At 46.3% G+C, this 12,551-nt stretch overlaps 1 protein-coding gene across 1 annotated transcript in view; it reads left to right on the forward strand.

Moving 5' to 3' along the window:
- Positions 1-2,348: 2,348 nt before the first annotated feature.
- Positions 2,349-12,551, forward strand: part of LOC122792699 (PTTG1 interacting protein) — a 743,791-nt gene continuing 733,588 nt past the window's right edge. The window contains exon 1 of the mRNA XM_044060284.1: positions 2,349-2,357. Coding sequence (XP_043916219.1) covers positions 2,349-2,357 — 9 coding nt within the window. The remainder of the gene's footprint in view (positions 2,358-12,551) is intronic.

Below are 12,551 nucleotides of genomic sequence, written 5' to 3' on the forward strand. Positions count from 1 at the left end.
GCTACCCTTACTTCCTCCTTGCTAATCCATTGTACTTCATGATTCACTGTCCCTACATCATCCAAACTTCTCTCCCTCTCATTCTCTTCATTCATCAACCCCTCAAAATACTCTTTCCATCTCCTCAACACACACTCCTCGTTTGTGAGTACATTTCCCTCATTATCCTTTATCACCCTTACCTGCTGCACATCTTTCTTAGCTCGGTCCCTCTGTCTAGCCAATTGGTACAGGTCCTTTTCTCCTCCTTAGTGTCCAACCTTTCATACAACTCTTCATACGCCTTATCCTTAGCCTTCGCCACCTCTCTCTTTGCCATGCACCTCATCTCCTTATACTCCTGTCTACTTTCTTCATCTCTCTGCCAATCCCACTTCTTCTTTGCCAACCTCTTTCTCTGTATACTCTCCTGTACTTCCTCATTCCACCACCATGTCTTGTCATCCTTCCTCTATCCAGATGCAATACCAAGCACCTTTCTAGCTGTCTCCCTTACTAGCTCTGCTGTAGTTACCCAGATATTTGGTAACTCTTCACTGCCACCCAGTGCCTGCCTTAACTCATCCCTGAACTCTACCTCACAATTACCTTTCTTCAATTTCCACCATTTGATTCTTGGTGCTGCCGTCACACTCCTCCTCCTCCTCTTCTTGATCACCAACGTCATCCTACAAACCACTATCCTATGTTGCCTAACTACACTTTCTCCGGTCACCACTTCAGTCTCCAATCTCTTTCAAACTGGCCCTCCTACATAAGATAATAATCCAGCTGTGTGCATCTTCCTCCACTCTTGTATGTCACCCTATGCTCCTCCCTCTTGTTAAAATACGTATTCACCACAGCCATGTCTATCCTTTTCGCAAAATCCACTACCATCTGACCTTATGCATTCCTTTGTTTAACACCATACCTACCCATCACTTCCTCATCCCCTCTGTTCCCTTCACCAACATGCCCATTGAAATCTGCTCCAATCACCACTCTCTCACCCTTGGGTGCAGTCATCGCCACTTCATCCAATTCACTCCAAAATTTTTCTTTCTCATCCATTGCACACCCAACTTGTGGAGCATATGCACTAACAACATTCATCATTACACCATCAATTTCCAGCTTCATAAACATCACTCTACCTGACACTCTTTTCACCTACAAAACACTCTTAGCATACTGTTCCTTCAGAGTAACTCCTACGCCATTTCTCCTCCCATCCACACTATGATAAAACAATTTGAACCCACCTCCGATACACCTAGCCTTACTCCCCTTCCATCTGGTCTCTTGCACACACAATATATCAACCTTCCTTCTTGATACACGGCTGAATTTGCTTTAGCATGCATATGTTATGTACTCTTTCATTAAGAACACTAGGAAAAGGAAATCAGAAGTACTTTATGTATCTGTATAGCTATATATGAAATGTGTGTTGCACACATCTTACATGTATGCATAGAAACATATGAGTGTTTTTATAATTGAGAAATAGATTGTATTTGTGTGCGTTCATATACAACTAGTGAGACATCATAGCCCAGTCTTCAGTTAGATAAAGTTAAGGTATCTGTAATGTACAGTACAACCACCAAAGCTGTCTTTCTATTAATTTGGTGTGAAAGACTTGCATTAATGTGTGTATATCACTGTTTTAAATCTTGAGGTGTCTCTCTCTAAAGTTGTAAATGTTTTGCACATTTTCATAACTTTGTACATATGTCAGACTTTCCTTGTGTGTGTGTGTGTGTGTGTGTGTGTGTGTGTGTGTGTGTGTGTATATATATATATATATATATATATATATATATATATATATATATATATATATATAGGTAAACAGTGGGAGTGATGAGTCTGAAGCTGGAGTATGTATGTATATATATATATGTGTGTATATATGTATATATATATATATGTGTGTGTATATATATATATATATATATATATATATATATATATATGTGTGTGTATATATATATATATATGTATATGTGTATATATATATATATATGTATATATATATATATATGTATGTGTGTGTGTGTGTGAATTGGTAAACAGTGGGAGTGATGAGTCTGAAGCTCCAGGCTCACACGTGTAAAATAGGCCTGCTGTTTCCACTTTAGTTTAAAATCTTCTGCTATTGAAATATTAAATGGGCCACTTACAATTTTCAGTTCCATATCTACTAGACACACAATCTAGTACTGCATACAGGTGAGGTAGAATTTGGCTAAACTAAACAGAGAATGAAACCCTGATGCAAGGAAACCAAACATTCCAGTTTTCATTAATCGGTTTATTGTTAGGGTTCTTGAGTGTGGCATTCATAAGTTACATATGTAAATATGGGTAAAGTATGAATTTAGTGGGAAAAGCAGAGGAGACGAGAAGAAGCTGAAGTGTATGAAAGACATGAATCATGGCAATGCAGCAGTTCCTGTGCAACATGAGAAAAACAGTGGGAGAAAATGGGCTGACACAGTCCACTATAGTGCTTCTTAAAAATATCAAGTGCATTAACGCACCATGCTTCCTAAGACTGTGCATTGGTGGAGAAAATAGTTGATTAGCAGACATTCTTGAATTTGTGTTGTGCTTTTTTTTTTACCACTGTACAAGGGAAAATGCACGTGTGTAATATTGAGTGGATCATCTTTATTTGACAGGCATTTTGCTTGTCTCCTTGGCATTGCCTGTGTTTGATGTTCTTCGTGTTTCACTGTTGCAGTCATTCTATTTGGGTAATCCTGCTGGCAGGTTGCCCCCAGTCGGCCTGAATTCCAAAGTCTTGGGTCCTGCATCGGCTGCTGTCGCCCCTTCCCTGACATCAGGGGTATAAAAGAAGCAGCCGACACCATTTTCTTCAGTCTTTCTTGCCGCGCGGTGCCCGAAGCAGAAGCAGTTCGCAAGTGCCGGTCGGCCAACTCCTGAGATTTTCGTGTTTGAGTTTTAGATCCGAAGTCTTCAATAAAGCTAAGTACCTCATTGGGGAAACTTTTTTTCTTGCTCCAGACCGATGTCAGAAAAAGTTAATAATTGTATTTCTTGTGGAAAGCAAATACCTCTTAAGGATTTTCATTCTTACTGTATTCCTTGCCTAGGCCCTGATCACAACGTTACTGGTTGTCGGTTTTGTGCTATATTTCACCAACGCACTATTAAGTGTCTGTATGATTTTGCTTTAAACTTTTTTGGACGCCGGTTTAATTATCCTGAAATGTCGTTGGATAGCCATCTGACTACCGGAGTTTACAAAAGACGCAAAGAAAAGGATAGAGAAAAACAACTGAGACCCAGAACCGACGACGAAGCTTCTCCTAAGCCAGTCGCTGGTTTGCTGGTTCTCAGTGAGGTGCTTTCGCAGCCTCTGACGCCCGCTACTTTAGAGTCACAGGCCGCTACCGACTCACAAGTGGAGTCGGCCATGCCGCTGGATACTCAAGGTATTGGAGCCTCGGACGCTAATCCCTCAGATAGGTCCGGAGCCGCTGAGCAGTTACAGGCATCTGAGGGTGTATTCAGACCTAAACATCTTTACATTAAAACGACTTCAGCTTCAAAGGCAAAGACTAAAGCACCTTCTAAAGCAAGGAAACAAACTCAAGAGCCACGTGGACAGGCCTCTATGCCCAAAAAACAGATGCTCAAAATGGCCGAAGGACTTGATTACTTTGATCAGGGGTTCCCATCCCCCTCCTGATAAGAGGCCTAGGCAAGACACTGACTATGAATCTTCAGGTCAGGTTTCTATTTCTTCTGATTCCTCTTCTGATCAGGAATATTCTGTTCCCCCCTATGAGTTTTCTGATGCTGAAGAATCTATACCTTCAGCACCTCCTCCTGAGGACTATTCCTTTGGTAAACCTTGCATACCATGAGGGAGCATTTCCACTGGGAGAGCCAAGATTTTTCAGAATCTAAAAAGAGGCTCAGGGATTTTCTTTTACTACCTCAGCACAGGCCTCTAGCCATTCCACCTGTGTTAGACATTGTAGATGTGTTTTCAGAGTCTAGTCTGACCCCTGACTCATTACCCCCAGATCCTGTTAAGCCTGACCGATATTGCAGGTTTCCTGACTCGCACATTTCTTTTTAAAAACCCTGCTGCTGACAAACTATTTCACAGGGTCCAAAGGGAGTTAAAGCTTCCATTGCAAAAAACCCAACCCCCTCTGACAGAGATTCAAGGGCACTGGATAGATGGGGAAAAAAGGTTTAGACATCTGCAACTTTGGCTTTAAGGGCCTTAAACTGTGAAATGTTAAGTTGTCAATCTCGCCTTCATTCTTGCTGGATGGGTTCAGAGCCGATCCTCGGCTCCGACTCGGCACTTGCTTTAGCTTAGGAACTCCTTTTACCAGCTCGAGGCAACCCTATATCCCATGATGCAAGGTGGAACTACCTCAGATCTTGTTTGCCGCTTAGCGAAAGAGGTCTCCTTTACCAGCAGAGGTAAGTGATTTTCTTGTCAAAGAAAGAGAAGCTTAGTTAGGGTTTTATTTTTCCCTTTTAGTCATAGTATAGTCTGTAGTAGTTTTACAGCCCACCCTATTCCCTTGTTTTTTAAAACTTTTATACCCTTTTTAAACTTTTAGTGTAAAGTTTTAGTTAGGCCTAAACCCCAGTTGTTAATCCCTTCCTGTGTGTTTGTGTAGGGGATTAATTTTGTGTGTTTGTTGGGGTTTGTGTGTTTTCTTCCTCCTAGGATATGTCTAGGGAAGGCAAGATCTCAGGCTTCAAGAAGTGTGACTCGTGCTGTCAGAAAATGTCTCTGACAGACGGTCACACTTCTTGTGTTTATTGCCTGGGGCCTTTGCACCTGCAGGACTCCTGTGCTTTGTGTCACTCTTTTAGCCAGAGAGTCCTGCAGGAGAGGAGGAATAAACTTATCCTCCGTGGCTTACTTAAGCCAGAAGGCTCTCCCTCTAAAGCAGGGTCTGGGAAACCTAAGCCACCGAAGGCTCAGGCTTCAGTTTCCAAGCCTCCTCCGGTGGCTCCGGCTCCGTCGGAGCCGAGATCGGCTCCGGCTGGAACCGATGTATCTGCCTCGAAAGTAGTGGGTTCGGTGCCGGCTGGCTCCGATACCTTATCTACTGTAGCCTTGTCGGCTCCGGCTGGAGCCGACACTTTATCCAGCATCGGAGCCAAGAAACCTTCGGCTCCATCTGGTGTTCAGGGGACTTCGGCTCCGATGGCTCCGTCCCGAAAGAGATCTCTGTCCCCTTCATTACTGAGTATCCACTCTGCTCCGGGGTCTCCCCTTTTGTCGGAGCGGAGCCATCGGAGCCGATCTTCGAGATCTTCCAGGCTGTCTGACCACGACTTGGAGAGGGTGGTAAGCAGGCTGTTGAAGTCTCAGGCACTGGCCCAAATGCTCCATAGCCCGTCTCAACAGACTTCGGCTATAGCCTCACCCCTTCAACTTCCTCCTCCGACTCCACTTCAGAGTTCGGAGCCGGAGCTTCTCGGGACAGCGACTGTTTTGGTGCCAGAGCCGATACATCCTTCGGCTCTGTCATCCTCGGCTCCGATCTCCTCCTTGAGACCTTCCTTGGAGGGATCCGGTCGTCGGGTTTCCCTTGTCGGCTCCGAGGGGGCTAGTGGCATCGGACCCTTGTCCGACCCCGCTCTCCCTCTCGGGGCTTCGGCTTTGGTAAGCTCGGCGCCGACATCGGCCTCGGAGCCTTCCCTCTCAGTGGAGCCGGGCATTCCTGTTTCCTCGGAGCGGGGATATTCCGGCCTCCCGGGGAGGGGAGCCTTTGAGGTGATGGAGTGTCCTGGCCTCTGAGCCTGGTCAACGGTCCATCCCTCTAGCTCCTCCCTCATCAGTGCCTGCAGACGCCTCTTGCCAGCCTCTTGCTCTCAGGCCCAGGGATCCATCGCCCCAGGTTTCCCCATTGGGAATTTCCTCCTCTTCCGAGGTTTCTCCTGATCTTGCAGGGGAACCCCCTCGGAAGAGGACGTGTAAGAGGAAACACACTGACTCCCCTGAGTCTACTACATCTGATACCGACTTAGATGAGTCGGAGGGTTCCCCACGGTCCCCCTCTGAGGATGTCTCCTTTTCAGACATCCTTGAGCTCCTCAAACAGAGGGGGAATTGGCCCTCCATTGACCCCTCCGAGGATGAGTCTGTATACCTGGAGGCTTTTGGATCCCGACCCTCCACCTCCTGGGTGTCTCCGCCTTTCGACCCACTGATGCAGGTAGTGGCTCGGAAGGCGTGAAGCTCCAGATTCTGTGGAACCTGTCCCCGGGAGACGATCCAAATTCATCACGGCCCCTACGGACAAACAGTTCCTTTCCAAGGGTGTCTCTGTGGATGCTATGGTGGTGGCGGTGGCCACTAAGAAGGAACTGGCGGATCCTTCAGTACCTGTCCATCCTCCTAACAAGGACTCTAGGACCATGGACAGGTATGGAAAGCGGATGTTTTCTTCAGCGACTTTTGCTATGCGTTCGCTGAATTATCTTTGTCACTTCACCAGGCTTCAACGAGATATTCTCAAAGAACTGGGTGAAGTAGTCCAGGATCCTTCTGCTGCTGGGGCTCAGGAAAAGATTGCCTCGCAGCTTGCAATCCTGAATTCCATATCTAACTCCTCCATGCAGCTCATATCCTATGCGGCCGATGGAGCGAGCAGGGCCGCAGGCACAGGAGTTGCTCTTAGACGCCAAGCCTGGATGCGGCTTTGTAATTTTGCGGACCCCTTTAAGGCATCCTTCACTTATACCCCCTTTGATGGTTCGGCTTTGTTTTGACCTCAGGTGAAGGATACCTTGACCAGGTGTGAGCAGGACGGTAAAACTCTTTCTGCCGTTGGAGTCCAGTTTTCCACTCCTCCTAGACCATATCCCAAGGGTCAGAAGGGGGGGAAGATGTGGTTCCGAAAAGCCCAAGGAGCTACACCGGACGCACGTGGTCAGTTTACCCCCAGAGGCAGAGGGGGTAACAATAATAGACGCCGCCCTAGAGGCAGGGGGGGGTCCTCAGAACCAGGGCAACAGGGAGTCTCTTCCTGAGAAGCCCTTTCAGCATCCCTGAGGTGTTGCCCGACTGTCCACCCTTGGAGGCAGTCGGGGGAAGGATTTCGCTGTACCCAGTAGCCTGGCAATCCCTATCTCAAGAGAGTTTGGTACAGTCGATCATATCCGAGGGTTACAAAATCCCTTCGGAAGGTTTCCCGTACCTCTACAATCCCTTCCAGACATCTCACCCGGTCAAAGGGATTTGGCAGAACAGGAGGTCTCAAAGCTCCTAGAAAAAAGAGCCGTCCAGACTGTGCCAGCAGACCAGGTAGGATCCGGCGTCTACTCGAGATTCTTTTTGGTCCCCAAAAGGACGGGAGATTGGAGACCAATATTAGACCTGAGCAATCTAAACAGATTTGTCAAGAAGGCAAGATTCCGGATGGTCACGCTTCAGTCCATTCTGCCCTTTCTGGGCAAGGACAACTGGATGTGCTCTATAGACCTTCAGGATGCGTACTATCACATAAAGATTCACAGACGCTCCAGAAGGTTTCTCCGCTTTCGGCTAGGGACCAGTCATTACCAATTCAGAGCACTGCCCTTTGGCCTCACTTCAGCCCCCAGAGTGTTCACCAAATGCATGGCAGTGGTCACAGCTCATCTGAGACGTCAGGGATTCCAGGTGTTTCCCTACTTGGACGACTGGCTCCTCTCCGCCGCCACCACCAAGTGTCAGCTTCTTCAGTCCAGAGACTACACTCTACACCTTTGCAGGAGTTTGGGAATTTCAGTAAATTTCGAAAAATCTTCTCTGCTGCCTTGCCAATCTATCACCTTTATAGGCGCAGAATTAAACACCGTCAAAATGATAGCCAGACTAACAGAGCAAAGAATTCTGGACATCCAAAAATTTGTTCGGCTTCTATTGCAAAGCAACAAGATCAAAGCCAGATTTATACTGAAGGTTCTAGGTCTTATGGCTGCGGCCATTGTTTTTCTACCACTGGCTCGCTTCCACATGCGTCTTCTGCAGTGGATGCTATTCACGCAGTGGTCGTACCACAGTCTCCCGATGAGGCACGAAATCTTGGTCACACAAGTCGTGCAGAGCTCATCTGAACTGGTGGATATCTTCCCCTCTTCTTCATCAGGGCCGACCCTTTATTCCCCCTCCTCCAGTTGCCACAGTCACTACGGATGCCTCTCTGATCGGGTGGGGGGGGCATTATCAGGGCAGGATGGTCCACGGGACGTGGCAACCCATAGAATACCATCTGCACATAAATGTCCTGGAGATGAGAGCAGTGCTTTTAACGTTGCAAGCCCTCAACGACTTTCTTCCCACGGGGACTATTGCAGTACAAACGGACAACATGTCCATGGTCTGGTACATCAACAAACAGGGCGGGACCAGGTCCTATCCGTTATGTCGAGAAGCTCTCAGACTTTGGCAATGGGCGATCTCTTCTCAGCGGTTTCTGATAGCAACGCACATCCCCGGCAGGTCCAACCTTTTAGCGGACAGGCTGAGCAGATCCATTCGGATGCCTCACGAGTGGTCTCTCAATCAATCTGTAGTGGATCAGATTTTTCTGAAGTGGGGCACTCCTTGTTGCGATCTTTTTGCTACTCCGCAAAACAACAAGTGCCCCGATTTTTTCACTCTTTTTCCCCTTCCAGGCCAACCCCTGAGAGACTCTCTAACCCAGGATTGGCCCCGGGGACTTCTGTACGCTTTTCCTCCCTTTCCCTTGATTCCACAAGTCATTCAGAAAGCCACCGTTTTGAGAGCCAAGTTGATCCTCATTGCCCCATATTGGCCTCGACAAATTTGGTTTCCGTCTCTGCATCGTCACCTTCTGGTGCAGACCTGGCATCTGGACCCAGTTCCGGATCTCTTGATCCACCAGTCGGGTCAGCAGCACCGAGCCATTCATTCTCTCAACCTCACTGCTTGGTTGCTCCACTTCCTACCCTAGCCAGGCTACCGATGATTTCGGACTCATGACATTTTAGTGTCTTCTTTGAAGTCGTCCACTAGGACTGTTTATGCTAGCAAGTGGCGACGTTTTTCTATTTGGGCAAATTCCAAAAATATTGATCCCTTTACTGCTCCTGTACATTCGGTTTTAGATTTCCTGGCGGAGGTTTTTCATTCAGGATCCTCGTCATCTACAGTCAAAGTACAACTGGCTGCTATTTCCAAGTATCATGTTGGCTTGCATGACAATAACATTGTCTCATAGATTATGCAAGGCCTTTCTGAGAGGAGTTTTTCTCCTAAAACCACCTATAAAGCATCCTCCTCCGCAATGGGATCTAAACTTAATGTTGGCATCCTTGATACTACCTCCCTTCGAACTGTCTGCTTCATGTTCTTTGAAGTTCTTGACCTGGAAAACTATATTTTTACTGGCTGTCACTTCTGCAAGAAGAGTTTCCGAGATTCAAGCTCTCTGCATTCGTTCCCCTTATTTGGTTTTTCATAAGGACAGGGTATCATTAAGAACTAACCCTTCCTTTCTTCCCAAAGTCGTATCTCAAACCAACATTAACCAATCTATAGACCTACCAGTCTTTTTCCCAAACTATTCCGACAGAGCTGAACAAAAACTGCATTTTTTGGATGTCCATCGTCAGCTCAGGTACTATTTGCATAGAACTAAACAATTCAGAAAATCGGACCAATTATTTGTCTCCTATGCAGAAAACAGGATAGGTCTTCCAGTCTCTAAAGTGACCTTATCCAGATGGTTAACTTCCACTATTTCCTATGTATACTCTCTCAGAGGCAAGCAGCTATCTTCTAAGCCAAAAGCACACTCAACCAGGAGTCTATCCACTTCTGCAGCTTTTCAGGATAGACTACCCATTGATACCATTTGTGCAGCAGCTACTTGGGCTCGCCTCATACCTTTGTCTCTCATTACAAATTGGACTTGGCCTCCAGAGATAGGGCCAGTTTTGGTTCCACAGTTCTCAAGAGTCTGTTCCATTGAGCCACCCGGGATACAGGTGCTAGGGGCGGTCCCATCCAGCAAGAATGAAGGCGAGATTGACAACTTAACATTTAGAAGTTATGTACCTACCATAACGCGTTCCATGTTAGTTGTCTTCTCTCGCCTTCTTTCTCGTCCCTCCCTCCTTCCCCCTGGCCTGGACAGATCTTGAAGAGTTCCTATTAGGTTGTTTCCTCCTGAGCCTTCATATGAGGACTTCTATTAGGATCTTATGTTCCTAATTATGTTAGGATAGTCTTTAGCAGGGTAGGTTAGCTACCAAACGAGATCTGAGGTAGTTCCGCCTTGCATCATGGGATATAGGGTTGCCTCGAGCTGGTAAAAGGAGTTCCTAAGCTAAAGCAAGTGCCGAGTCGGAGCCGAGGATCGGCTCCGAACCCATCCAGCAAGAAAGAAGGCGAGAGAAGACAACTAACATGGAACGTTATGGTAGGTACATAACTTCTAATTTCATACACTTAAGTATCAGCAACTTGTCATGGGATTGCTTAAACAGAAAATGTTGTTAAATTCTGAATGTGCAGAAAACAAGGAAATGCGGGATTTATTGTATGCAGCAGAACAAGTTGGAAAACATACTTTGCAATGTGGTTTTGATTCTTTGGAGGTCTCCTACAGGGCCGCAGTTACGGGCTCTGTAATTAGGAGGCATGCTTGGTTAAAGGAACAAAATCTGCCGGATCATGTTAAAGTTAAATTACTAGATGCACCTTTATAGCATCTGTCTATCCTTTATCATAGGATAAAACCACCACCGTAACAGACAGAAGCAGGCAAAATCTGAAGGTAATGCTACACAATGCTAGAAGTCTAAACCTCAAAATGCACTCTCTCGAGGCACTCCTAAAAATGGAGAACATCGATATCTGTGCAGTAACTGAGACCTGGTTCAAGGCTGCAGAGAGCACCCCTGCAATACCAGGCTACAATTCTTACCACACTTTTCGGCCACAAAACCAGGACCGAAACACTAAAGGTGGAGGAGTGTCCATATTCACCAAGGATATTCACACCTCCAGGCTAGTTGCCCAACACAATGCATCTGAAATTCTCCAGGTGCAACTAACACTAGGTAAGACTGCAATCCAAATTGTAGCTTGCTACAGATCCCCAACCATGCCCCAAGATTCTCACTACTCCTTTCTAAACATACTGGGAAATATTAAGATACAACCAAACACCCTAATACTGGGTGATTTCAACTACCCTGCCATTAATTTGGAAAACTACTCGGGTACCAACTCCTTTTCCCAACGGTTGTTGGAATTCATAAATTCCAACGCCCTGGATCAACTAATTAATTGTCCCACCAGGGACTCCAATATCCTAGACCAGGTCATTACCAACATGGGAGATAGATGCTCCACACCGGTGGTCACCCCCTCATTGGCCAGGTCTGACCATAAGCAAATCACCCTTGACATCCACATCCCACTCCCACCCCCCAGTAAGGAAACCTCCTTAAAAAACTTCTCCAAAGCCAACTTCAAGCTACTGAAGTCAGAAGTGACAAACTTCACAACACCCACGCAGATGGGATCTGGAAGTTCAACTGCAGAATCCTACACTAAGGCACTGTACGAGCACATCCACTCGTGCATGAATTGTGCCATCCCAAATAGAACCAAGATGCTCTTCTCCAAAAAAAGGAAGCCAATCTGGTGGTCCTCTGCTATAAACAAACTATACAACGGAAGAAGAAACTGCTGCAAAAAAGAGGAAAATCCCAGGATGCAAAAAACTCCCTCACCAGCCTCAGTAAGAAGCTGAGATCCCTCCTAAAATCCTCAAAAGCTAGTTACGAAAATAAAATTGCCAAAGATTCCAAAGACAACCACAAGGCATTCTATAGTTATGTCAAGAATCTAAATGGCAATGCTCAGATCTGCTCTGAGTTGCAACAGAATGGCATTAAATATACTGATCCCAAGGATATTGCCAATATCCTGGCAGATCGATTTAGTGTCAACTTCACCCCCCTCATCCCCTAAAGGGCCCATCTCAATACCAAAAGATTGCCAAATTCTGATAATCATGGCCACACAGGTAGAAACCACACTCTCCAAAGCTAAGAATACAGCATCCATGGGATGAGATGACATCCCAGGCTGTGTACTACATGAACTACAAAATGAACTGGCACCTCACCTAAGTGTCATGTTTAATCATAGCCTCACCTCAGGCATCATGCCCACTGAGTGGCGCACAGCTACAGTTATCCCGCTCCACAAGCGAGGATCCACCTTGGATCCCGGGAACTACCGTCCCATCAGTCTGACAAGCCTGATTTGCAAGGACATGGAACGCATTATCATGGAACTTTATAAACAAAGACAATGGCAACCTTCAAACACTGGACCCCACCCAGTTTGGGTTTGTGAAGGGCCGATCTTGTCTCCTGAATCTGACTGACTTCTTTGAATCGGTCTCCAGAGTTGTGGACGAGGGTAAGGCAGTCCACACAACCTATCTGGACCTCGCCAAGGCCTTTGACACCATCCCCCACTCTGGAATCATAGATAAATTTACTAAGTTTGGCATAAATCCGTACGTCAT

This window comes from Protopterus annectens, chromosome 2.part0, assembly GCF_019279795.1.
Source record: "Protopterus annectens isolate FY-2018-M chromosome 2.part0, PAN1.0, whole genome shotgun sequence".
In the NCBI taxonomy this organism is placed as follows: domain Eukaryota; kingdom Metazoa; phylum Chordata; order Ceratodontiformes; family Protopteridae; genus Protopterus; species Protopterus annectens.